We start from the raw sequence: 26,079 nt of genomic DNA on the forward strand, positions 1-26,079 counted from the left end.
AACAGAGCCCCGAGAGGTGTTGGTGAAAGGAACAGCGCTCGGGATCTTCACGAATGCAGCTTTTGCTATGAAAACAAACACAGAAGGGTTTTATCCCTCCAAAACCCCTCGGCCCAGGGAAGGATTTCTCCATCTGGCCACTCAGTTTCCCCCTCCTATCACCTGGGAGCCAAATCAGTTGCTGAAAGGTGCCTTCCCTTCCTCTCGCCCCTTCAGGGGGCCTTTGAATTAAAATCCCAGTCGTTTTCCCTGCGGGAAAATTCCGGCTGCCAACGCCGTTCCCTTGTCCAGCCACGTCCTGCAGCCTGGCAGGTGTCCCCATGACTCCGTCCCCATCCCCCAAAAATGAGTCCAGCGGCGGCTCGGGGTGTTCCCACGGGTGGGCAGAGCATTGTCACACCCCCAGAGCCCCCCACTCCCGAAGTGTCCGGGGCTCGCCGAGCCCTCGCTCCCACCTGCTCCCTGCGCACTGCCTTGGCTTCCTGCGGCTTTAAAGTTCCCTCGGTGCACAAAGCAAAAGAGGGAGGAGAAAGCGTTTCATCATCGCTCCCGGGAGCCGACTTATAAGAACTTGACGCTCCCGCTGCCTGGCTCACTCGCAGCCTTGGAGGGATTTCGGCACAGTCCGTGCGGGCTTGCGGGCGCCGGGACGGGCCGGAGAGCGGCGGGAGCCCAAGCGCAGCCCAGCAATTCCGGGCTCCCCGGGAAGCCCTCGCGATGGGAGTCCACCCTGAAGTCGGCAAATCCCCAGCTGACATCACCAAGAGCTCCAGCACCTGCTCCAGGAGTATCTTCTGCAACATCAAAGTAAGGATGGGAGCCGGGCAGGGATGCTCGCGGGGAGGGAGGGGGATTCCTGCCCGCAGAGGGACCCCAGCCCACCCCACGCATCCCCACGTCCCTCGCACGCACCGCGGGTGGAACGAAGGGTGTTTGATGATGCAGAATTTGAACATCAGCTCCTGGGGCAGCCCTGGGTAATCCCGACTTGCTCGGTGCCCGGGCAGGGCCGGGGGGCTCTGTGGGTTCGCAGTGATGCCCTACACGGCACGTGGGGTTTTCACCCCATAGAGCAGCTCTCCGTGAGCTTCCCCACAGCGTCTGGTACACGGTGTGCTGCTGCTTGGGGAATGATTAACCACATCCTGGCGCGAAAAGAAAACACTGCCCTAGAATAACACGGGCTTGCTTTAAAAACTTGGGTGAGCAAGGTTTTTGAGTGACAGAAACAAAAGCTCGGTGGGTTGAAGTGGGTTTTCCGGTGCTGCCTGCCCAGTTCCTCACCTGCTGTCACCTGAGAGCCGGCCCCTGCCTGAGCTCCAGGCTCCTGAGCGCAGTGCCTGTGTGAGAACACGCCGCTGGCCGCGGCCGTGGGTCACGTTTCACGCCCTGCCAGCCACCTGCCTTTACACCGCCCCTCACCTGCCTTTTTTCCCCCCGCTCGTGGATGTGCACCGAGGCTGCTGCACGTGCTGGTTCCTGTCCCAGGGACATCCGCCTGGATGCCCCTGGAAGGGGGGGATTTCCATGCCTCACCTGGCAGCACCTCCACGCATCGGCACCCGGAGTAGCCAGGCGCAGTTTTTGGGAGGCTGCCGTGGGCAGAGCGGCTCCGGGGATGGGCGAGTGGCCACCGGCGGGCAGGACCCCCTCGTGCCGGTGCTGCCGGTGCTGGCCAGGCCGGGCTGTGACTCCCCACCGGTGTTCCTGGATCCGAGCGTGTGTGCTGTGCTTTGTCAGCGCTTCCCAGCCCGGGGTTTTCGGGATGTGTGGCCGTGGATGAGGTGTCGTGGTCGGGATGGGTTTGGGGTTTGTTTGCCGTCGAGCTTCCCTCACCCTGCATGAAAGACGGGGCTGCCCGCTCCTCCCCGGACGGTGCTGGGGTTCTGTGGGAATGCTGAGGGTACCATGGGGCTGTTCCCAAGCGGCTGCTCCTCCTGAGAGCTCCCAGGGCTGGAGGCATCATCCCAGATGATGTCTCCCAGTCCTATACCCCTGAAGGTCCCCACTGCCCAGGCTGGGCTATTCCAGCAGGTGACTTGATGGCACTTTTTGGGTGTGGGCTCCAAGAGAAAGACCTTGAGATTACTCTGGGTGATTTGGGGCTGCCTCTGGGCTGCACTGATGTTCCTCTGGAGGGGACTGCTGACCTGCCCCCTGCTCTGCTGGAGGTGCAAAATGTGTCCCCAGCCCCCTCCAGGCTGCTGCAGTAATGACCATGACTTGGGGTGAATAAAGTCACCCAAAATCAGAGCCCTGCTTGGAATTCATGCTCTTTCCTGGAAACTGGCAGCACGGAAAAATAGCGTGGAGTGAAAAAAACATTGCCAAACCCTCTTGCAGGATGTTGAACTTTCAGATTAAGAAACAAAAGCCCCAACAAATAAATGCTACTCCATCTGTTCACCCCATAGGCAGCCACAGGGTGTGGGATGTGGGTGCCCCAGAGTCAGGCTGGGTGCTCAGCACCCCACACGCCCCAGGGCACTTGGATGGGACCTTTTAGGGGCATCTGGCCAAGGACAGATGACTCGGGGGTGTCACTTTGCTGGTGGCAGGAAAACCATGGCCTGAAGAAAAGCTTTAAAACTGCTTTTTAAACTTTTTCTTTTAAAACTTCTGGTTTGAAATTGTTTCTGATTTAAAAAGTCAACAGCCCGACAGCGGCACCGTGCAAGAGCGTGAAGGAGCAGTTCAAGCTCTGTCCAACGAGCTCCTTGGCATCAGAGGGATGGTGTGCTCCATCTGGGATGGTGGGCAGTCAGGACACCCATCCCTCCGAGACATATTCTTGCTTTTAAGAGCAAATGTATAAATTGACAGGCAACAAAACCCCCACCCTTTCCTGACCTATTCGCTCTTCCTGTCCTGTGACATTCACATTAGAAATAGATATATTAGCAAAAGAAATGCCTCAGGGTCAGAAAGCATCAGCCTGTGTGCAGTGTCAGTCCCCTCAGCCCCCAAAAATGAGTAGGACGTCAAAGTGGCACAGTGCTATTTCCAGGTTTGGGGAGTTTTGGAGTGAATGGTCATCAGCAGGCATGGCGTGGTCAGCACCTGGGTTTGAAGGGGTTTCTAGCTCCTGTTTGTACAAGAAGCCACTGGTGCTGTGAATGATGGATTATAAAAAAGCCTCATCCAGACCCAAATTTTATGGGAAGCTGCAGGCATCACCCCCCCTTCACCCCCCACCCAGAGCCATCAGACACAACATCCTCGTACAGGCAATGGCAGTTTCTGCTGGGGACAGTATTTCCAACACAACAGAATTCCCTACTTTTAACAGGCTTGGAAGGACATGACTAAGACTTGGAAGCCTTAATCCAGAGAATCACAGCCTAAATGCATGGGATCACAGTCAAAATCCAGGGAATCACAGCCAGGGACACGGAGATGATCCCGGTCAGAGGCTGGGGGCACAGGGATGCCCAAAATCCAGGGAATCGCAGCCCAAATCCAGGGAATCACAGCCCAACCTAGTTATGCATGAAGAGAATGCAGCTATATTTTCAAAGATGTTCCAGGAACGTGCTGTCAATAAAGTTACAAAAAGCTTTTTAAGAATTCACACCTAAAATTCCCACATACCTCCTTGAAAAGGAGTCCTTTGAAGAACCCTCTTTGTTCTTAAGGGAGAAAGAAAAAGCCCCTGTTTTCCCCCCGAAGCTCATGTTCAATGCCCAAAGCCCACGTGCTGGGATCATGTTCAGGGTGTCTTTTGCTGGGTTGGGGGCAAAATAACAAATTCTTTTGCCGTGTAAACCATCTTGCCCCTCCAAGTTCCCTGTGACAGGGACCACCACACCCTGCACCAGACCGCATCCCTTTCAGGGCGTTTTCCAGAACTGGGCCCATCACCATTGACATTTGGAGGTGTGGGAACACATTGATGCCAGGGATGGGCATCAGGGAGGGAAAAATCCTGCTGGAAAGGGGCAGTTTGAGGGATTCTATGGGGGCCTGAAGAGTGGGATGGGGATGGAGTCATGGGGACACCGCTCGGGCTGCAGGAGCTGTGCAGCTGCGCTTCAGGAAGCAATTCCCTGTGGAAGTGGCCGTGGGCTCGGATCCGTGTGGTTCCAGGTGCTCTGCTCTCCCTCTGGAGCCCAGCTGTGACAGGTCCGAGTGGTGCTGAGGGAGTCACTCCCGGTCACTCGAGGGTATTCACTGACGGTGGCCCAGCCGGGCCCCGCCTGGCCCGGCCGGAGCGTGAGGGCTGCCTGCCGTGCCTCACACCTGGAACCAGCCCAGCCACTGCTTCTGGTTTGAGTGCCAGCTGCTTCCACCCTGATCCCCCTGGAACAGGCAGAGCACAACACAAAAGACCTTCAGGTTCTGCAGCTGGGAGGTTTTGCGGCTGCTGAGCTCTGACCTGGGCCAGAAACGTGGAGCATCCCGGTAACCCCACAGCGTTGGTGGAGATGGGGAGACATTTAGATGGGATATTGGGGAGAAATTGTTCTCTGTGAGGGTGCTGAGGCCCTGGCACAGGGTGCCCAGAGAAGCTGGGGCTGCCCCTGGATCCCTGGAAGTGTCCAAGGCCAGGTTGGACGGGGCTTGGAGCAACCTGGGCTAGTGGAAGGTGTCCCTGCCCATGGCAGGGGGTGGCACTGGATGGGCTTTAAGGTCCCTTCCCACCCAAACCATTCTGTGATTCTGTGGTTTCTGTGATGAGCAGGGACATCCCCCTGCTGGGATGTTCACCAGAGCTCCCAGGGCTGTGCTGACTGGCACTGGGATTTGGGGGACTCACAGCTGCGCTGCTCAGCAAATGCAGGATGAGCCCAACCCTCAGGTGGATGCCAGCACCTGGTGGCACTGGGACACCGAGCGCCTCACAGCCTAAGGGGTTAAAACAGGTTTAAAAGGTGGAGGAGATGGTTGGGCCTTTGGATGTCCACACATGGCCAGGGACCCCATCAGTGTCCCCCAGTCCAGAGCCCCAGCCATGTGATTTAAGCTCATGTTGGGCTTGATGATCTTGGAGGTCTTTTCCAACCTTAATGGTGCCATGATCCTATGTCCATTTTCTGCTCCCAGACAACTACTGGAAAAGGATTATTTCACAGGAATTCTCTGTTTACAGGGCCTCAGATATTTTGGCTTCTTCGCCTTTACTGTCTCATTCGTGGTTTTGAACTATTTTAATTGATTTTGGGATCCCCAGAAAGATGACAAGGAGGAGAGCTTTATAAATATCTTTTGATTTAGAGGAGCTGGACTGGTTTCAGCTGGAAGCTGGAGAGCACAGAGGAGCAGTGTGAAAGTGTTGCGAGTGCAGGCAGGGGGAGGCTTTTTTTCCATGCCTGCAGACCGCCTGGCATGGAAAAGGAAACAGGAGGACAACAGAGAATTATTCTCACTTATGTCAGCCGGAGGTGATCCAGGGAGAGGTTTAAAAGCCTTAGGAGAGGTTTAAACTGGGTGTTGTACAGGGGCAGGGACAGGGAGGGGATGGAAGAGGGTAGGAGAGGGGACAACAAGGTCAGGAGGAGACTATGGGCTCTCAAAGGGTGATAAGGCTTGAAATCATCCCGGGGTGAAGGTGTTGGGAGCACGCAGGGAGGAGCAGTGGACAGGAGCAGGGAGCTCTCCCCTCCCTGGGGAGGCTGGATGTCTCCTGCAGAGGAAACAGGAGCCTGGCCTTGGGGTCTGAGGTCCCAACAGCAGCAGGGTAAGTTTTTTGTCCCTTCCTTCCAAGGGACTAAAGGAATTTGCTGAGGAGTGTATTCCAGAAGCCTGGAGATGTACCAGTTGTGCTCTCATATCCTGTTGGAAATGATTGTGAATTGCTTTGTTTAGCCAGAACAGGAGATTCATCAAGTCACAGATCTGGAGGCAGCGTGGCTGTAGGTTTGGAGAGGGAAACACTGAAAGGAGAAAGCCATGGCTGAACAGAGCCATTGATTCAAGCAAGAAAATCAAGGCAATATTCCGCTCCTGGGCTCTGTGCAGGCAGGCGGGGCGGGCTGGATGAGAGTTTGTGGCAAAGACACAAGGAGGGTCCTTAGTGACATGAGGAGAAGGACCTGCAGTGACCAGGGCTGTCCAGCAATTTGTGGTGATGGTGCTGGCACCAGACAGCACAGGTTGGGTTTGGATGGTCCAGCACTGTGTTTATGTCTGCTTTTGGTGGGATCAGCCTCCAGAAGGGAAGAACCACCTGGTCTTCACCAGCAACACCAGCAGTGGGATAAGGAAAAAGATGGGTTGGAAACTTTAGTGGGATCAAGGTCTAGGAGACCTGAGACAAGGTAATTTTATGAGGGGCGAGGTGGTTGGGTGCCCAAACACAAGCAAGGAGTGGTCAGTGTAGATAAGATTATTGGGAGCAGGACGGGACAGGAGTGACGCTGATAGGGAGCACGAGGCAGGGCGGGAGGAGTGTTTGCACACACTTCTGGGTCAGGCAAAACCCAGCCAGCCTGGACCTGCCCTCCAGGAAACCCTGATCGGATCCTGATGCCCCGGAACGAAAGGAGACCTTCGGGAAAGAATGAGGGAGTGAAGACCCAACCAACCCAACCTGCCCGAGGGAGGAAAGGCTGCTGGATGCCCGGCATCCTATTTTGCAGGCAGTATTTTCTTGGGGAATGTCACACGCTGAGGGTCTGTCTCAGCAGATATTGTCTGTCTCAGCAATCCTCCACAGCCAAAATCCTCCCTTCTGGGCAAAGCTGGGCTCACATGGGCCTCGCAAAGTCACTGGGATACAGTGCCAGGAAATCCCGTGTCTGTGTTTGTTGCAAAAAGAGCAAATATTGCCTTTGCACGTGACAGTCGGGGGGTGTAAAACGTGACAGTAGGCAGCTGTCATTCCAGCATGCTTCAGGAAATCCCTGATCAGGTTAATTTTTATATTCTTTTATTATTTGCAATAGAAATCCCACTTAGGAGCCAACGTCTGCCATCGGACCAGGCTCAGAGGTTCCAAAGGAAGGGCTCTGTGCAGGGTATTTGGTTCCGTTCGTGGAAATGCTGTGCTTTTTTTCATCTTCCATGGTACTTTTTGATCCACAAATCCAGGCAGCTGCCCATAGGAAAGTGATGCCAAGGAGGGATGGATTTCCCCACACATCCCCACGCTTCCCATTTCCAGCTGATACATTCCTTTTGGCCTGAGTGACCTCAGCTGTCCTACTAGGGGAGGATCTCCCAGTGCAGTAAGTGTTGATGATACACAAACTCTAAAATAAACACCTGTCTTCTCCCTATCAAAATTTTGGGGATATTCTTAATAATTCCTACAGTTCCCCCCTCCCTTTCCTTTTCTTCTCTTGCAAGCTCAGGAGATTAAAGTGAAGGGAGTCTCCAGAGGTGGGCAGGTTGGAGTCTCCTGCTTTGGGAGGAATGTTTCCTGATTTTGGGAGGAAAGTCTTCTGACTTTCCACTAAAGTCAAACAATTTTGCTTTGGACACAACTCCAATAGCACTCTGCGATAATGGAGCATCCTTACTCCTAGTCCTTTCCAAAGGTTTATTCCAGCCAGATTAATTTTGCTCTTGGCCATGTCCTACCTCGGTGTCTTCAGTCACCTGGGAGCACTTGGATAGGTTCTGTGAGGGTCTCCAGGTCTCCAGGCAGTCCTTGTGTCCATCTAATGAACAAAGCCCTGGCTCTTTCCATCCCCACTGCCGTGGGAAGGATGCTGGGCACAGAGATTAGCACAAGTGCCGTCACCGTTTCCACCCTCCTTATCTCCAACCAGGGCTGCCAAGGGGAAAACACTGAAAAATGAGGTGAGGGATGACTTTGGATATGAGCTGTGGAAACAGAGCCAGGAATTAACCCTTACCTCACTCCTCCAGGTGGAGCAATGGCCATGCCACATGCAGCAGGATCCTCCCAAATCCATGGTCCCTGCAGAGCAGAGTCTCCTGCCTGGAGGAGTCTTATCCTGACTCCTGGACATCCCTGGAGGCTCCATAGAGGTGGTTCACTCCTTTGAAATGAAACCTGAGTATTTGTTGGACACATCTCGGAGCTTTAGGCCGGGATTGACCGAATCCTTTCCAGCTCCCATTGTCCAGAGCATGGAAGGAAAGGTCCTCTCCCTTCCCTGCAGTGAGGTGGGTTTCTCTTCCTTTGGAAGAAGCACTGCCCGGGGAGCTGCTGGTCCCCACGAGCTGGGTGGGAGGAGCAGCCTGTCTCCCCCAGGAGTTTGCTTCCCTTCTAAACGCAGCTCCTTTTGGAAAGGAGTCGAGCACCTTGTATAAACAGCCTGGAGTCAGGATTGCTCCGAAGGAAGCGTGGGGAGGATGACGAGAGGATTTTGGGGGGGGTCCATGTGGGTGCACGCCTTTGGCCTTCCCGTGCTGCTCCCTGCCTGTCTGCAATTACTCCTTGCCTGCAGCTCCAAAAATACCCCAGGCTCCTGTGGGAGCCTCCACTCCGGAGGGTCAGCACTTGGGAGTGCCCCCGGCTCCTCAACCTCCCACCGTGCCTTCGCCTTTGTGTCGGCTTTGTGTCAGTGAAACCTCCCTGCAAGTGACCTTGGCTCTCCCTTAAGAACCCCTTCTTGTCATCAGGGAAGATGGATTACAGCAGCTCCCTCCCCTCCCGGAGCTGCTTGGCGGGTGCACGGGGCAGCACAGCACATCTGGTGCAGCTGGAAGGGCCAGGCCAGGGCTGGTTTCCATGCACCAGCGGGCCGTGGGTGGTCGGCACGAACATGTGGGGATGGGAATGCATGGGAAGAGGGATAGGGATGGGAGAGACCTGTGAGGGGACACAGGAGAGTGGTGCCCCTCATGTCTACCAGCCTCAGGGGGTACGTGGGCTCCTTTTGGAGCCAAGTAAGGCCTTCTCCCAGTTTTTTGCACTCAGAGCCTTCAAGGTTTGGGATGTCCTTATTTTAATGAAAACTGAGTCTGCTGAATGCAGGGGAAGTCTTGAATCAGGCCTCATCTCACATCCAGACACTTGGAGTGCGTCTGGAAAAGCCATGCTCCAGCTGCAGAACTCCTGGAGCAAAGGTTGTTTTGCCTTTCTCTGTTTTGGGTGGCAGCTTCCTCCCAAGGAAAAAAAATCACCCCTGCCCTTCCCCTCCCATTCTCTGGGCTCTGCACATCCGAGGGCTGAGGCTGCTGTGTGGTCTCAGGGTGGGATCACATCCCTGGAGCATCCCTCTGGCTTTGCTGCCTTTCCGGTTAATCCTGCAGACGAGAGCTGGATTAGAAGGACCCATGGGCAGGGGGAAACAGTCACACCCCAAGGTTTCCCCCTCCCTTCGCTGGTGCTCTCCAGCTGCATTTCTCCCACCTTGCCTTCCCTCCTGGCAGGCAGCCCCAGCATGGTCCCAGGCATCGCAGGATCCAGGGCTCTGTTTTGGCCATCCCAGGTTATCACCAAGGCACAAACACATCTCAGGCCATCTCCTGGTAGTTCTGCCTTTTCCTCCCTGCCCTCTCCATCCATGGCTTGTCCCTCTACTCTCCTGCTGTGATTCCCATGCTCCTTCCATGCCTCCAACCCATCCATCTCCTGCCAACCCCCCAGCATTCCGGGGAGCCAGGCTGCCTCTCGTCCTCATCTTCCCTCCGTGCCAGCATCGTCTCTGTCCCCGACACTCCGTCTCCCCATCTGCCCTGGGATCGGGCTGACATTTGCTGCGCTAAATTCGGCCTCAGTGATCCACCCTCTTCCCTCCCTGTTGGTAAACAGCTTTGCTTCTCTGGCTGACGCCTGGCTCCAGGAGAGCTCTGCTTCCAGCTGCTCTGCAGCTCGGGCGGTCCCGGACCACTGCTGTTCAGCCAGCGCTTCCTTGCTCCAGTGGCTTCAGTAGAGTCTGGCCAGAGCCACAGGAACAAAAACTGATGTTCTCAGGGAACAAGATCCCCTCTCCAGTTCCCATCCTCACAGGAGTCACCCCTCTGCTCCAGATCAGCCCATGGTGATTCCAGGTCAGGGCTGGGGAAGGTGCTGGAAGTTTCCACCCACAGGATTTTGTGCTGGGATGAGATTTCGAGTGTGCGAGCTGATAGTGGGAGGCTAGAGAGGTCATTCTGCTTCAAGAGTTTACTGGCAGATATTTCACTTCCACTTTGTCCCTGTCCGGGAGGATTTCCCACGTTACACCCCAAATTCCTGTCCTGCAACTTTTTGTCAGGGCAAAGTCCCAGCTTGGGACTTTGTCCTCTCCTGGTTATTGTGATGGCAATGCCAGCCTGATGCCAGCCTGCCTGCTCTCACCCCTCTGAGATGTGGCCGGGGATTCCGTGATGGCAGCTTGTGCCTTTGATTCTTCTTTTCTCATTTTTTGGGGTGTTTGCCTTTCTCCATCATTTTCCCTGTGGTCTCCATGTTTTTCCAAGCCTGTCCTCCCACTGCCAGGGCTCCATTTTCTCCTTCTCCTTCACCTCCATCCTCTTTTCTTCTGCTGTCTGTCAGCATCTCTCCCATCCCTTATGCTTTTAGATTCCCAGCCAGGTCTTCTGGCTGGATCTCTCCTCCCTTGCAGGGAAAGATTCCTGAGAAACCACTTTCTTGCCCATCTTCTACCCAAATTCTGCTACAATTGCCGGACCTGGCCCTGCATCATCCTCTGCTCCCAAAACACAACTCCACCCACTTATGGCATTTGCATCCTCCAAGATGGGTGGACAATTTTGGTCTTTTTGGATTTTTTTTTTATCCTTTAGTGGGTCAGGGCTACTGGGCGCTACTGCCCTTCCAAAGAAATACTCATAAGGACTATTGCTGCTCTCCTGGCCAAGAACATCAGGAATTTGTCAGCCCTGCAGTACCTTTGATCCCCCATCCATCATCCCGCACTTCCCGACGTTATCTTTGAGGGACAGTCTTCCGGTATTCAGCAAATATTTGATTTCCTGTGAATCTAAATAAAAAGACCTTCCCCCCCCCCCCTTCTTTTTTTTTTTTAAATTGATTTTAAAATACTTTTGGCACCGTGTGGATGCATTCCTTTCCAAGAAAAATAAAGGAAAACTGTTCTGACTAAATATAGATCAAAAGACACTCGTGAGCTGCCTCTTGCATCCCTGGCTGAGAGCGCTCTCCTCTCGCAGCCCACCCGGGCTCTTTCAACCAGATTTCTCCCTAAACTCTCTGTATTCCCTCCTCTGCCTCCACTCAGCTTGGCTCCTGGCTCAGCTCACTGCCTGGCTCAAGGGAAGATGCTGGGTTTGGAATACGACTTTGGAGCCTTCCAGTAGTGAGACCACGCTGTGCAGATTTCATCCTCTCCCTCTGGGGCTTTTAACGCCCTTTTTCGACTTTTTCTAGCAACACCCCTTGGAGCAGGTTCTGTTAATTGACTTTCCAGCTGAGTGAATCCCAGGCTGCTCCATATCAGAGGTGCAGCCGTTGGCTGAAGCTGGCTGGAACACGCTCCTGCAGGATGTGGTCGCCAGCAGTTACGCAGCAGCAGGGCACTGTGGTCTCATATGGCCTCAAGGGGTGCGTGGAGAGGCTCACATTGGATATCAGGAAGAGTTCATCACTGAAAGAGTGCTTAATTGTTGGAACAGGCTGCCCAGGGAAGTGGTGGAGTCACTATCCCTGGGAGTGTTCAAACAGCGAGTAGATGTGGCACTTCTCGATACGGTTTGGTGCACATGGTGGTACTTGGTCAAAGGTTGGACCTCATGACCTTGGAGGTCTTTTCCAACCTTAATGAGTCTGTGATTCCCACTGGGTCCTCACTGGGGGGGCACTCTTTGTTTGCCCACAGGTGTTTGTGCTGTGCCATGGGCTCCTCCAGCTCTCCCAGCTCCTCTACAGCGCTAATTTCAAGAGCAGCCTCACCACCATCGAGAAGCGCTTTGGGCTCTCCAGCCTCTCTTCAGGCTTCATCTCCAGCTTGCACGAGGTAACAGGGAGAGGAACAGCCAAGGGGTGGCCAGGATGTGGGGGGCACCTTCCCAAAACAGGGTCTCAGGGCTGTCCACACCTCAGCCTCTGTGTGCTGGGAGGAGCAGCTGTGCTGGGCTCTGGGACACTTCATCACCCCTCGTTCTGCTCTGCCACATCCAGGGAGGTGAACGGAGGGTCACGTGGTGGTGGCCCTTGGACAAGAGCTGACTTTCACTGGATAGAATCCCGGAATGGTTTGGGTTGGAAAGGACCTTAAAGCCCATCCCATCTCATTCTACACCTGCCATGGGCAGGGACACCTTCCACTATCGGCTCCAAGCCCCAATGTCCAGCCTGGCCTTGGACACTTCCAGGGATCCAGGGGCAGCCCTAGCTTCTCTGGGCACCCTGTGCCAGGGCCTCACCACCCTCACGGGGAAGAATTCCTTCCCATCTAACCCTGCCCTCAAGCATATTTCTGAGCTGGCTGAGGATTTTCTCACAAACACTTTCTCATCAAGAAATCCCTTGGAATGAGTTTTCTTGTTCATATTTTCAGGAATTCTGTCCTTCCTAGCAGCTCCTCAAGGGCTGGCAAAGGCCAGGAAAAGACCTGCTGGCAGAGACTTTTTGGCTGGCACCAAGTGGCAGCAGACTTGTTTGTGAGCTCCCTGGTGAGCACATGGGGTGCTCCATCAAGGAGCTGCACACTGGGAATCTTCCTGGATCCTTGGGGAAGTGGGTGTCCAAGTCTTACCTCAACCAGCATGAACGTTTGGGATTAAAAAGATGTCTCAGGGCCCACTGAGACTTCCTGCTGTCTGTGACTGTGGGAGCTGCCCTGCCTGTCCAGGACAACAATCTTACTGGGTTGGTGCCTGCAGCAATTCCAAGAACAAAAACCACAAAGAGACAAACAAGGGAGCCCACACAAACATAAATACAAAGTTTTCTTAGCCATACATAGAATGGTTTGGGTTGGAAAGGACCTTTAAAGGCCATCTTTCCCAATGCCCTGCAATGAGCAGGGACAGCTTCAACATGCCAAAGTTAAAATGATGTTTAGCTTGTCCCGAGCTGTCAAAGCCCATGTAATGGAAATTTTGTGGTGTTCACCCACTCGCCTCAGTGAGCTGAGTGATTTCATGGCTTTTAGATGGTGCTACCTGCAGTTGCAAATGTCCAGGGTCACAAATATTTGCAGTGAGCTGAACTTTGTAGCAGGGCTCATGTCTGCTTGAGTCACAGGAATGGAGGCACTATGTTTCATTCCTTGCTGGTTTTGGAGGAATTGTCAGTTTATGCCACACTGGTCAATCTCTTCTCCCAGGGAAAAAGGGACAGGACAAGAGGAAGTGGCCTCAAATTACCCTAGGGGAGGTTTAGTTTGTGTATGAGAGAAAATTTCTTCATTGAAAGGGTTGTCCAGCCCTGGTACAGGTGCCCAGGGCAGTGGTGGAGTCCCCATCCCTGGAGGGGTTTAACAGACGTGTGGATGTGGCACCTGAGGACATGGGTCAGTGGTGGCCTTGGCAATGCTGGGGGAACGGTTGGACTTGATGGTCTTAGAGGGTTTTTCCAACCTAAATGGTTCTGTGATGCCTATGGGGTGAAAAAAGCCCCAGCCACATCACAGGGAAGCTGTGGTGTCATTGTTGCCAACAAGGGACGCACAGAGGTGGCCGAGGCCAAGGAGTGACCCTCTGGCTGGAGATGAGAAGGGAGCACTGACGCACTGTGACCACGCAGGGTGAGGGGACACCTCCTGATGAGAGACCTGTCCACCCACCCCGACACAGCCATAGGGGCTGGATGTCCTCCTTGACATCTTCTCACATTCCTCCCGCTTCTCTGTGGCATTTCCAGATCGGCAACGTGGTGCTCATCATCTTCGTCAGCTACTTCGGCAGCCGAGTGCACCGCCCGCGGGTGATCGGCGTGGGGGGGCTGCTGCTGGCCCTGGGGGCCTTCCTGGTGACCCTGCCCCACTTCCTGTCAGGACCCTACAAGTACACCACGCTCAGCACCGGTGAGTGCCACCAGCTGTGCCCGCACAGACCCAGAGCCAGCTGCTCCAGGATGGGTTATGGGTGACTGCCCAAAAAAAGGGGGTGTTTCCAGGGCACACACCATTTAAAGAGTGCTTGGAGGCAGAGGCTTAAGGTGGGCAGATGCTGATGAAACCTCACGTCATTATAGCTTTGGAACCCCTTCTGGATGCAAAAATTACAGCTGGGATTTCTTCTGCCTCTCCTGCACGTGTCGTTCCAGCTGCTGTTACAGAATCATGGAATGGTTTGAGTTTGAAGGGACCTTAAAGATCATTTCATTCCACCTCCTGCCACGGGCAGGGACACCTTTTAATAGACCAGATTGCTCCAAGTCTGTCCTTAAACACTTCCAGGGATGGGGCAGCCACAGCTTCTCTGAGAGAGAGTAGGTTTAGATTAGATCTTAGGAAGAAAATCTTCCCTGTGAGGGTGGTGAGGCCCTGGCACAGGTTGCCCAGAGAAGCTGGGGCTGCCCCTGGATCCCTGGAAGTGTCCAAGGCCAGACTGGACATTGGGGCTTGGAACAACCTGGACTAGTGGAAGGTGTCCCTGCCCACGGCAGGTGTGGGATGGGATGGGCTTTAAGGTCCCTTCCAACCCAAACCATTCCGGGATTCTGTGATAAAGCAAAGCTCCCCTGTCCCCAGGGCCTGTCCTGCTCTAGCCAGGATCCTTAGGATCCACTCCAAGGAAGGCTGCTGCTTTAACTGGGAAGGCTTTGGGAACAAGCTCGTGCATATGATGACAGCTCTATTTCTCCATGCAGAATGGAATGAGCAGAAGAATCTGCAGCACTTGCCACAAGGCTGACTTTGGTCTTTCCAAAGTGGTTTGGTCGCTAAATCCTCAGAATGCTGATGAGCCTCAGGCTCCATGGGGATTGCCTCCTCTGAAACCCAGCTCTCTGCTCATCCCCCTCCCATGATTTTTGAGTTTGGAGAGTAAATCAGGCATCAGATGCCAAGTTTTCCAGCAGCTTAAATTCATACATCAGGCTATGGACAGGTCAGGATTTGGGACAGGGCCTGCTCTTACTGCAAAGGAAATGAGGAAGGAGCAGGTATCACCCTGCTCCCTGCCCAGAGTCGGGCTCCCTGTGTGGGTGAATAGGTACAACAACAAGGATCTGGACAGGAATTATGCACTGGTCAAGTAATGCTAGTACCCCAACTGATCAGTGATAGGTTTGTGTACAACCATGGAAGTACAACCAGAAACCACCAAAAAGGCTGAAGGAAAGTACCAAGAACTGTGTTTGACCCAAAAGTTCTGTACAGAGCGCAATTCTTGCACAACACCTTTGCTAAACTGAACAGGATTAGAGGATGGACTGCAAAATCAGGCGGACAGGGCAAAGATATTGACATTATGAGGATTGCCTGATGATGGAAAAGAACAAATTCAGTCTGTGAACAGCCCCTGAAGATACTTCAGTCCTGGTTGGAGTTTCCATGGCAGTCTGGAGCAGGGTGAAGACCCCCTGTGTGTAGGCTGTATGGAGAAGCAAGGCCCATGTTTTGGAAGGAGCTGGGCTGCTCTTGAGCCATGGGGCAACAGAGATTCAGGGCAGGGTGTCCTGCTTAGGGCAGCCAGCTGACCCCAGAGGGCAGCACTCCCTGTTCCCTGTTCCCTGTCCGGGTACCACAAGGGAACAAAGACCACAGACAGCAAAAACCAGCCATGAGTTAGGTCTGCCCTCATTAAACCCTCACTCCATGGCATGAACTCCTTAAAAGTTTGATTAAAATCACAGCCTGGTCATTTGCTACCCTGACCTCAGTGTAAAACTCCAAAGGAAGGGCAGGGTGATGAGAACTGCTGAATAAAAAGAGCAATCCATCCAAAATCCAGCAGTTTGTGCCTACTCAGTGAGTTTGGGAGATTCCTGCTCTTTGGGGATTTTGTGTGGGAGGAAGCAGGGGATGTGCCCAGTGTTGTAAGGGTCATTTTTCTCCCTTCCAGGTAACAAAAGCCAGGGGCAGGTTGAGCTGTGCTATGCAGAGAGTAGATTTGTGTGCCCAAACACCACCCAGGACCCCCAGAAGGAGGCCAGCAGCGTGTGGGCCATGATGGTCATTGCCCAGCTGCTGGCTGGGATCGGGACCGTGCCCATCCAGCCCTTTGGGATATCCTACGTGGACGACTTCGCAGACGCCAACAATTCCCCACTGTATGTGGGTAAGTGGGACCATTGCTGCGCATTGTGTTGTTTCATAGAATCCCAGGATGCTTTGTTGGGTTGGAAAGGACCTGAAAGCTCACCCAGTTCCACCCCCTGCCACCGACAAGGACACCTTCCATCAGTACCAGCTTGCTCCAAGCCCCAGCACCCTCGTCCTCCCTCTGCAGTGAGGGATCACCGTTCCAAGGAATTGTCCCACTGATCCCTTAGAATTCCCAAATCTGCAAGGAAAATGAAGGAAGGAGGACTGAAGGAACCTGAAAGGTTCTGAAGAGGAGGGAAAGCGGGGCTGGTGTGTTTTTTATAGTCCCTTTAGGGCTGCAGGGATGTCTGTCAGGGTGAATGGCTCCGGGGGGTCTGAGTTGCCTCAACACAGCAAAACTTCCATCTCCCTAAGGCCTGTTTCATTCTGTGTCTGATGCAGTTCAAGCTCACCATCTCCTTTTAAACTTCTTGAGAAGGTTGTGCAAAGAGTTTCCTTCAAGGAGGGAACTTGGATCCTGTCATTGCAAACAAGTCAAAAGGAAACGTTCTGACCTTGTGGGTTATCTATTTCAGAGTGGGAGGGTTCAGCTGCACCCAGGGCGGTCTGGTGGCCTTTTTGCCCTCTGAATCTTCCACCTCTCCTGATGTTTGCAGCAACTGTTTTTCCTTGGATCTGAGGATTAGGATGGGTTTGTTTCCTTGGCATCCTTGAAGAAATGAAGGTCTCAATCACCTTCATTGGATGCTCCCTGGGGTTCATGAATATCATGAATATTCATGGTGTAGCTGACAACCTGTACCGGGTCAGCAAAGCCTTGATGGCAGCAGAGCAGAGGGACTGTTTCCACAGGCAGCTGCCTTCCCCCTCCTGTTCCTGTCACATAAACACCACCTTCAGCGCAGGGGCAGCGGGGACCTTCTCACCACCTGCAGCCTGATGAAGGGTGGTTTCTCCCTTCTGTGTGTTGTGCCACCATTCCTGCCTCTCCTGGGAAGACAAAAGCCATACCTGCATGGCAACTGCCACTCCCTGCTCACAAGGGCTCTCTCTGCTCCCTTTTCCCAGCCATCCTCTTTGCCATCGCCGTGTTCGGCCCTGCCTTTGGATACCTGCTGGGGTCCGTGGTGCTGCGGCTCTTCGTGGATATCGGAAGGGTTGCCACTGGTGAGTATTGCTCAGGTAGCAGTGGTCCTGAAGACCCTCTGCAGGTCAGAAGGTCACTCTGAGATGGAAGGTGACAGAAGCCACCAGCCCTGTGACCCATAAAACCCACCGCCCCGGAAAGACCCGACCTGGAAAAGCACACCCAGCATACACCTCCACTCCATCACCCCATAAGGACAGATACAGGTGGTCCTGACACCACCACTGAAGCAGAGCCCTGGGGTAGGGACATTCCAACGCCCAGCTCATGGTGCTGCACTGGAGGTCACAGCTGGGGTCTGCCCACTGCCACCACACTGAGGAGGTATCCCACGATCCCAGCACGGTAGTGCAGAGGAGCAGGGAAATCTGAGGAATCCAGGGATGGAGAAGACAACCACAGAGCAATCACTGCCCTATGGATACACAGAGACCTTGAGTCTACTCATGCTCCTCCCCAGCACCCTCCACCAGCACCTGCAGAGAGAGGGGCTGAGCTGACGCCACCGCAGGGATAATTTGCTTTCTCCACAGCGTGTGCTTCTTATCTCTGGTAACTTAATCACTAAAGAATTCTCCCCAGCTCCATCATTAACGTGGCTTTTCCTGTGTTTCCTTAGAGAGATCAGAGCCTGCCTGACATTTTTGTCCGGTGCCTGATAAGAATAATAAATGAACGTGAGCAGGAAACGCCAAAAAGCCTTGGCCCACTCCCCGCGGTGGCAGACGGATTTAGCAGCCTCTGCCTGGTCGCTCCATGATGATGTCCAAGCTCCAGAGTGGAGTGGTCCTGTTTGGGGAAGTGGGATGATTGTTCCAGTGAGGTGTGGGCTCCTCTCCTGTCACACCCTGGCACGGAGCTCCCGCCCGGAGCCAGCCGCTGGTTCCTTCCCAGCCGCCACATCCCGGCCGTGGGCAGCCCCAGGCCAAGCCAAGCAATCTGTCAAACCTCCTGTGAGCATCACTTGGCCCAGCCAAAGGATGTGTGTGCTGGAGACAGACAGGCTCTCATCTTCTCCTCCTTTTTCCGGAGAAGGCGCCCAGAGTTTGGTCCACTCGGAAACCAGGAGCTTCTGCCAGCACAGGGCCTTCCTCCGGTCCCTGCAAACAAAGAGCGACCAAGCCTGGAACAATGGGAGAGCAGCTTTTTCCAGGAGTGCAGTTTCCCAGTCCCTGTCTTGGCTCAGCATCCCTGACAGGCAGCATGGTCCCACCCACTGTGCTCTCCAGGCAGAGGATGGAGTCGGGCCCCTGTAATCGCTGCCTCGGGGCGTAGAGTCAAACTGGCTGGCTCGGGGCGTAGAATCAAACCTGTGCCATCACTGTGCTTCCATGCTGACCAAATCCATCCTGCAGTCCCCTAGGAGGCTCGGTGCAGTTGGGATGAGTGGTGTTGCAGGGTCCTGGCCAGGGAAAACACAGGTCAAACACAACCAAGGCCGGTCTTGCTGCCAGCACAGGTGGGAGCTCCCACCTCCATCCATTTGCTCTTACGTGCCAGTGGAGAGACCCTTGGGCTGTGCCCACAGGGACTCTTCATGCTCCACCAGTCCATGTTTTCATGGAGATTTGTCCCTTTCACTCCTGGAGCTCTCACAGCGTGTCCTTGTGCCTTGCAATGACAGTGGACCTGACGCCGAGTGACCAGCGGTGGATCGGAGCCTGGTGGCTGGGGCTGCTCATCTCCTCGGGCTGCTTGGTGCTCACCTCCATCCCTTACTTCTTCTTCCCTCGGTACATGCTGAAAGGAGAGGTGAGACCTCATCTCCAGAGGCTGGAACGTCCTGGAGCCAGGGATGTGCTCAGGGAGGGAACACCTGTCCCCAGAGGAGAGGGGTGGGAGGGAGGGAAGGAGTCCAGCAACCCTTTCCCATTAAAACAAAATTTAAAAGATGGAAAAGAATTAGCATGTATCCTTTTGGTGTTTTCAAAGCCAAGCCCCACTGGTTTTGTTACAAAAAGACTTTAGTTCTGTTTTGAAATTGTTTACTCATCGATTCTTTAAAGGTAAAATCAAACCCAAAATATTTCACAGTTATGGCTAAAGGACTCCCCAGGCTGGAGCTGTGTCCAACTTTCATTTTCAGACTTTTTGCAGAGTTAAAAGGGAGGTCTTTTGTCAGGATTCAGGATAGGAAAGATTTCCAACTTCTGAAAACCTCCCAACAACAAGCTGTTGTCTTGCTGCTCTGCTCAGGGGCTGCAGTAATATTTGAGATAATCCACCCCTTTAATCACAGAATCCCGGAATGGTTTGGGTTGGAAGCGCCTTAAAGCTCATCCTGTCCCACCCCTGCTGTGGGCAGGGACACCTTCCACTAGCCCAGGCTGCTCCAAGCCCCATCCAACCTGGCCTTGGACACTGCCAGGGATGGGGCAGCCACAGCTGCTCTGGGCACCCTGTGCCAGGGCCTCAGCACCCCAAGAATTTCTCCCCAACATCCCATCTAACCCTAATGGCAGTGGGAAGCCATTCCCCCTTGTCCTGGCACTCCAGGCCCTTGTCCAAAGTCCCTCTCCAGCTCTCTTGGAGCTCCTTTAGGCCCTGGAAGGGGCTCTCCCCAGAGCCTTCTCTTCTCCAGGTGAGCACCCCTGGCTCTCCCAGCCCAGAGAAGTGCTCAGGGCACACGGGATGGGGCTTTGCTGTAATTGTCAGGCTTGGCTGCAGGTCAAAGGCCCCTGGGACAGACCCTGCCCCTCCTGAGCCCCCCTGTGCCAGGACAGTGCCAGCCCTTCTCACCACAGGCTGCTGCTCTCTCCCCTCCCAGGAGCGGAACACGGAGGCTGGGATGCTCAGGAAGATGGAGGCAGGGGTGGCTGAAGAGATCTCCCTGCTGGAGTTTATAAAAAGTAAAGTGCTGGTGGGTCCGGGCGAGGGTGGATGGGGATGCTGGGCTGTGCTGGGTGGGTGGGGACCACCATGCCAGCAGATTCACACCAAGTTTGGGAGTCCAGCACCGTGTGTGGACCAGCTCTGGCACCATGAGAGCCTAAGGACCACAGGAAGGTGGGCACGGCCTCCCTCTGGCTACAGACCTCTTGAGGCCTCTCTTCTGTGGGGCCTGAATTGTTTCCAAATTTTGCTTTGAGGACCTTAAAAGAAAAGGGTCGCTGGGAGGGTTAACCCCAGCTCCGGGAGCAGGCACGGGGCTGCCGGCGCCACCAGCTCCTCGACGAGGTCACCCCACTGCAGCTGACACTGTTTATGTGGAGCCGAGACAGGCTTGAGAGGGATGTCACTGCTCAGGGACCAGATTAATGACTCTTCTAGCTCCAGGAGGATTTCTTCCCAGATAAAGCCCCTCCCTCCTTGCCTCTTCCTCCACTGCAGTCATATCCTGGAGCTGTCAGTTCCCTCTTCTCCTCTCTTTGGGCTTTAATGGGTGCTGGCTCTCCAGCACTCTCTGCTAATTAGAAAACTCGTAAGAGACTAAATAAACAGAGCTGCTCCCCGGGTCCATCTGCCTCTGCTGACGGGGCCGGAGGACGCAATGTCCCACCAGGAAAACACATCCATGGTCCTGCCAGCTGCTGGGACACACTGGGGTGTCTCCCCTCCCGCTTTCCCATGCCCGCAGACATCTCCACTAGATGGTCATCATCCCACAGACATCCTTACCGGGAACAGGCTAAGGGTGGGGGTTTCTGCCCGGTACAAATCGCTGACGTGAGGATCACACAGCTGAAAGATATTTTTCCTGCTGTTTCCCTGTAGGATTCCCAAAGATCTTCCTCAGGCTGCTCCTGAACCCCCTCTTCATCCTCCTGGTGCTGGCTCAGTGCAGCTTCTCCTCCGTCATTGCGGGTCTGGCCACCTTCCTCAACAAATTCCTGGAGAAGCAGTACGGTGCCTCACCCTCCCACGCCAACTTCCTCATAGGTGAGCACGGATGGAGGCAAAAAATATCCACCAGCCCATATTCCCCAGGCTTTTTAAAACCTGGAGAGGAAGTCCCTGAAAGCTCATTTTTGGATGAGACTTGGGGTTCACCTCGGAGTGGTCAGTGACTTTCCTGACCTGAGGTTCCCCATCTGCCTCTGGTTTGGGCTGTCTTGGACAACAGCTGGGTCTGTGGGTTCTCCCAACTCCTGTGAGTTCCAGAGAGCTGCCCCTTGCCCATGGAGGGGTTCTGGGCAGGCAGAACCCCCCTGATGGCTCAGTTTTCCTGCAGGAGCTGTGAACCTGCCAGCAGCAGCGCTCGGGATGCTCCTGGGAGGGATCATCATGAAGCGCTTCTGCTTCTCCCTGCGGGCCATCCCGCGCTTCGCCGTGGTGGTGCTCGTGTTCTCCATCCTCATCTGCCTGCCCCTTTTCTTCATGGGCTGCTCCACAGGGCACATCGAGGGCATCTACCACCCCAGGTAAGGCAGGTGCTGCTCCCAGCTGCTTGCTTCTCCAGCTCTTATCCGTGGGGAGGGATACACGCTGGTGGAGAGGCACAAGACATCACCATGCTGCTGCTCGCTCCTTGATCCCGCTGCTTGGAGGAGATCTGGGTGCTTCACAGCCCAGAGAGCTCGGGAGGGCGTTTATCCATGATTTTCTGGGCCAAACAAGCAGGGTGTAATGTTTCACTCTGGATTTTTAGGGGAAAATTAGTAATACTGTGTCCACGTCACCTCACATGCTCCCGGCGTTCCAGCTGGACATCACCTTTCTCTTCACCTCAGTGGATATTTTTAGCTCTTACCATGACTTCTTAAGATAAAAATGACATTTTGACATGACCAAGGCTTGATGTCGAGTGCATGGAGCTCATTTCCCAGTGCACTGCCAGCAAGGAAGAGATTTCTGATGCCATCTCCCCACAGGAGGTGGAGCAGCCCCATCCCACGGTGCCCAAGGACAGCTCCCCAGTGCCACATTCCCGTGGGATTCAGGCTGTGTGACTCCAGCAGATGCACTCCTTGAGGGAGTGAGGGAAGACAGGGCGGATCACTGGGTTTGTGCTCTTCACTTCCACAGTCATCAGGCTTGTTTGGGAACATGCCTGCTTTCAGTTTGTGTCCGTGTGGTGTTTCCAGCTGTTCGCACATCTGTTTGTGCAGCTCTGGATGGAGCCCAAATCCATTTCTCCAGGCTTTTGGCTGATTAATTTTCAGCTGGGAAAAAAAAAAAAAAAGGAAAAAGAGAAAAGAAAAGAAGCGTGTGAGTACTTGTTTGTAGACATAACATAATTGCTGTGACATTCACTGCACACTTCCAGAGGTACCTGCAGGGATCAGGGGCTGGCAGAAGGCCAGGCTGCTGCTGGCAGTGTCCCAGCCCAAACAGGAACAGGAAAACTGCTCAACTAGTAAAAGGGAATTTTTCTTCTTTTTTTTTTTTTTAATTCCTCCTGTCCTATTTCTTAATTTTTTTTTCCCAATTTTTCCCCCCTCCTTTCTGGCAGTACACCCAATTCCCAGCAGCAGGTTAAGGCACGGGTTGGGTGCCAGTGCTCTAAGCAGATCTTCCACCCGGTGTGCCGGGAAAACACCACTGAATACATCTCACCCTGCTTCGCTGGCTGCACCAACAGCACCACGAACCCCTCCAACCCCAAACAACCGGTGAGTAAAGCAAGTGCTTAGCAAAGCAGCCTTGCTGGGCACAGTGCAGTGATGCTGCAGGGATCCAACAAATGCAGTAACGGGGTGCAACCTTTTCCACACGTGCTGAGCCCTGGGAAGGTGCCACGGAGAATTGCTGTAATGCCCTGGGAGTCTGCTTGGAGGAACAGAGATGGTGGCAAATCCCATTACAGGATGCCACAGCTGTGCCCTAAAACTGGAGCTGGTGCTCTTGTCTGCGTCCTGCACAGGGATGTGGGACGATGCGTCACGAGAAACCTGCTCCTGGCACTGGGAGCCTGACGTCTGTTTTGTTCCAAACGTTTCCAACAGATCTACCACAGCTGTTCCCTGAAAGGGAATGAGTTCTTCTCCACCTACACGGGCTCTTGTCCAGCCAGCTGCTCCCATATGCTCCTTCCTGCCATATTCCTCATCTCCTTCGCTGCCCTGATCGCCTGCCTGTCCCACAACCCCCTGTACATGATGGTGTTACGGTGAGCAGGGTGTGAGCCGATGGGATGGTTCCCCACGTTGGGACCAACGGGATGCCGTAAACGTGCAACCAGCCCAAGTCCTGGCCAAATCTAGCACCAGCAGCTCTGACCTCCCGTGGCTTCTCCCCTGCAGGGTGGTGAACCAGGACGAGAAGTCGTTCGCCATCGGAGTGCAGTTCTTACTAATGCGGCTGCTGGGTGAGTGTTCATCTCTGAACGAGGCTGGGGGTTTGCTGGAGCCACTGCAGGAGGCACTGAACCTCCTCGGGAGCAGCACCTGACTCCATCCTCTCTCTCCCCGCCAGCCTGGCTGCCAGCTCCAGCCATGTTTGGGGCCCTCATCGACTCCTCCTGCATCTACTGGCAGCAGCAGTGCAGCCAGCGCCACTTCTGCGCCTACTACAACAACGACTTCCTCCGCAACAGGTACCCCGTGCCCCGGCCCCGAGCAGGGCAGGGCCCCAGCCCAGCCTGGGGCCGGCTGCAAGTGCCACCTCTGGATGTGGCATGTCCCTCCTCTTCTCCCGGTAGATACCTGGGGCTGCAGGTTGGCTACAAGGTGGTGGGCACCGTGCTGCTCGCCCTCATCAGCTGGAAGGTGAAGAGGAGCAAGGAGTACAACGTGCAGGAGAAGGCGGCGGGGCTGGTGTAGCCCCCGAGGACTGACTCGCACCCCCATCACCCACCGCCACCACCTTGTCTTGTTTGGATTTGTTTTACCTCCCACGGGAGCGACTCCGCCTTCGCAGCTCCGAGCTCCTCTGCCGCAGCCCAGGTGTTCCCGGCGAGGGATGCTCCGGGCCGGCCCCATCCTGGAAATGGCTTCTCGCAGGGTCTCCAGCTGCGCTTTCCCATCACCCTGGGGAGCCCCCGGGCAGCTGGAGCAGGAGGCAGAGGGGGCTGGAACACACGGACCCAGACTAGTGCCTGCTGTGGGCGATGGTCCCGCTCCGGCGTGACATTCCCGGCCGGGAGGTGCCCTCACGGCTGGGACAGGAGCAGGGGAGGTGGCTGCCAGCCCGGAGGGGCTGCCTGGTGTCCCCCCACCCACAGCCCCCACAGAGGTCAGCAGGGACACCGCACACGTGTTGGGACAAGTCAGCACAAGGGGTTTATTGCAGAACATCTGGGGTTTGTTGCTCTTTTTATTTTTTAAATAAAGGTCACTTTTCCAACCGTGGTGCTTTTCTTGGTCTTCCCCCAGCCAGCAAGAAAAGGCCATGAGGAGGCTGCAGGTCACAGCCTGGCCCATGCTGAGCACATTCCAGCTGGGAAGGGGGAAGAGATGGTGGCAGAGGGAGGAGGACATTCTTCTGCAGCTCCAGCGGTGATGGGGGAGGGCTGGTAGGGGCTACACAGAGCTCAGGGCCCAGCAGAGGTGCCCTGTTTGCCGTGCCATGGAACCTGCCCGGCCCTGCCTGCATCTCCCTGGCACACAGGGTCTCTGGGCAGGGGGCTGCAGGCACAGCAGAAGGTTTTGACCTGAGGTCCTCATTGGTTTATTGGCACAGATCAGTTCTGGTATTTGGTTGCTTGAGCTGGTGCCTCAGAGGAGGGACCACGAACAAAGAAATGCCTGGCAATTAGAAAGTTTCATTCCCCCTCCCTCACAGTCCTGAGCAAGAGCCATAAGCAGGGTCTGGGGTCCTTCTCACCCTTCACTGCTTTGCTGTTTTGGTTGTTTCACACCCCTCAGGTGGGTTTTGGTGGGTTCTGTTGGTCCACATTATGATGGGGTTGTTACAGACCACAATCTGCTCCAGCATTTAAAAGTAATGTTTTAACTGCAGCTTTGCCTATTCTAACTATTATTAATGATCTTTACTATTATTATTGATCGGACTGTGAGCTCCAGATTTCCCTCTGATCCATCTCTGCCTGACACAGCACAGCCATAGGGTTCACATCAAGTTCAACCCAAGGCCTAACAATTCCAGCTACTTATGTCAAGCACTGAGTTACCTTAAAATCCTGTAATTTTTTCAATTACAGAGGGCTCTGGGCAGGGTACAGTGGGTTTGGGGCTCTTTTTCAGGGGTTTTTTGGGGCGAATGTATTCAGGCCCTGCTGTCCTTACCCCATGGCTTCTCCCTGTGCTCTTGGCCCTGCTGCATCCATGCTCACGGAGGGAGTCGAGGGAAAGGAAGGACAAGATGGGACCTGCCCTGGATTTGCTCTGGATCAGCAAAGCCTTCACAAAAAACAGCTCTCTCCATGTTATCCCTATTCCTGTTCCCCCTCCACCTGGCAGATTTTCCCTGAACACCCACCTGACCTTCCCTAACTTCCTCCACTTCTTTCACACCATCCAGCAGGACAAGCCCCAGGATGAGCTGGTCACAAAGCGCATGAGGTGGCCCAAATGGGGCCAACAGAAGCTCCTGGCCCCAAAGGTGCTGGGGTGGTGGCTCTGTGCACAGGGAAGGTCACAGCTGGAACACCTTGGAAACCACACTCCCCTCAGGATACTGATGTGTAGGCATTGTTACTTTTGCTTTCCTTGCCTTTCAGCAATCTCTCCTCTTTCAGGTTTCTGCTGTCCCAGCTATCACTGTGCTCATCGTTCTCCTCCAAAAACATCTGCCTTTTCCAGGGGAACAGCTTGTAGGACAATCCATAGGAAAAAACATTGACCAAAAGAGCTTTAGCACAGCGAGGGCCTCAGTCCCTGGGGATGTGTGAACACAGTGGGTTCCTGACTCAGGGTCAGGCAGCTGGAGCAAGAAGGGGCTGAGTTTATCACATCCCACTGTCCTGCCAAAGCCATCCCAACACAGCCCTGCCGAGCTGCAGCCTCAGGAGCAGCACGCCCGGCCAGCAGAGCCACGGGCTAGGAACAAGGTCAGAAG

The 26,079-nt window shown here is 54.5% G+C and overlaps 1 protein-coding gene across 3 annotated transcripts; it reads left to right on the forward strand.

The window, feature by feature from the left end:
- The first annotated feature begins 564 nt into the window (after nucleotides 1–564).
- Nucleotides 565–24,405, forward strand: SLCO2A1 (solute carrier organic anion transporter family member 2A1). 3 transcript variants are annotated; one of them, XM_048313932.1, is made up of 14 exons: nucleotides 568–807; nucleotides 11,697–11,834; nucleotides 13,685–13,847; nucleotides 15,832–16,047; nucleotides 17,103–17,201; nucleotides 18,806–18,933; nucleotides 19,949–20,030; nucleotides 20,896–21,060; nucleotides 21,353–21,542; nucleotides 22,574–22,733; nucleotides 23,067–23,230; nucleotides 23,364–23,428; nucleotides 23,536–23,656; nucleotides 23,762–24,405. In XM_048313932.1, exons 1-14 carry the CDS (start codon nucleotides 718–720, stop codon nucleotides 23,880–23,882), a joined length of 1,902 nt encoding a protein of 633 aa, XP_048169889.1. In that variant the 5' UTR covers nucleotides 568–717; the 3' UTR covers nucleotides 23,883–24,405. The 3 variants fall into 3 exon arrangements, with proteins under 3 accessions (XP_048169890.1, XP_048169891.1, XP_048169889.1); XM_048313933.1 differs by lacking the exon at nucleotides 11,697–11,834 and having other exon boundaries at nucleotides 565–807; XM_048313934.1 differs by lacking the exon at nucleotides 15,832–16,047 and having other exon boundaries at nucleotides 566–807.
- The last annotated feature ends 1,674 nt before the right edge of the window (nucleotides 24,406–26,079 follow it).

This window comes from Corvus hawaiiensis, chromosome 10, assembly GCF_020740725.1.
Source record: "Corvus hawaiiensis isolate bCorHaw1 chromosome 10, bCorHaw1.pri.cur, whole genome shotgun sequence".
Lineage (NCBI taxonomy): Eukaryota > Metazoa > Chordata > Aves > Passeriformes > Corvidae > Corvus > Corvus hawaiiensis.

What these genes read in the sequence shown, in the direction of transcription:
- SLCO2A1 (XM_048313932.1), top strand. Translation starts at nt 718, where the DNA reads ATGGGAGTCCACCCTGAAGTCGGCAAATCCCCAGCTGACATCACCAAG. An exon ending in GTATCTTCTGCAACATCAAA is followed by an intron (nt 808 to 11,696) that starts GTAAGGATGGGA and finishes GTTTGCCCACAG; the next exon opens with GTGTTTGTGCTGTGCCATGG. An exon ending in TATCGGAAGGGTTGCCACTG is followed by an intron (nt 17,202 to 18,805) that starts GTGAGTATTGCT and finishes TTGCAATGACAG; the next exon opens with TGGACCTGACGCCGAGTGAC.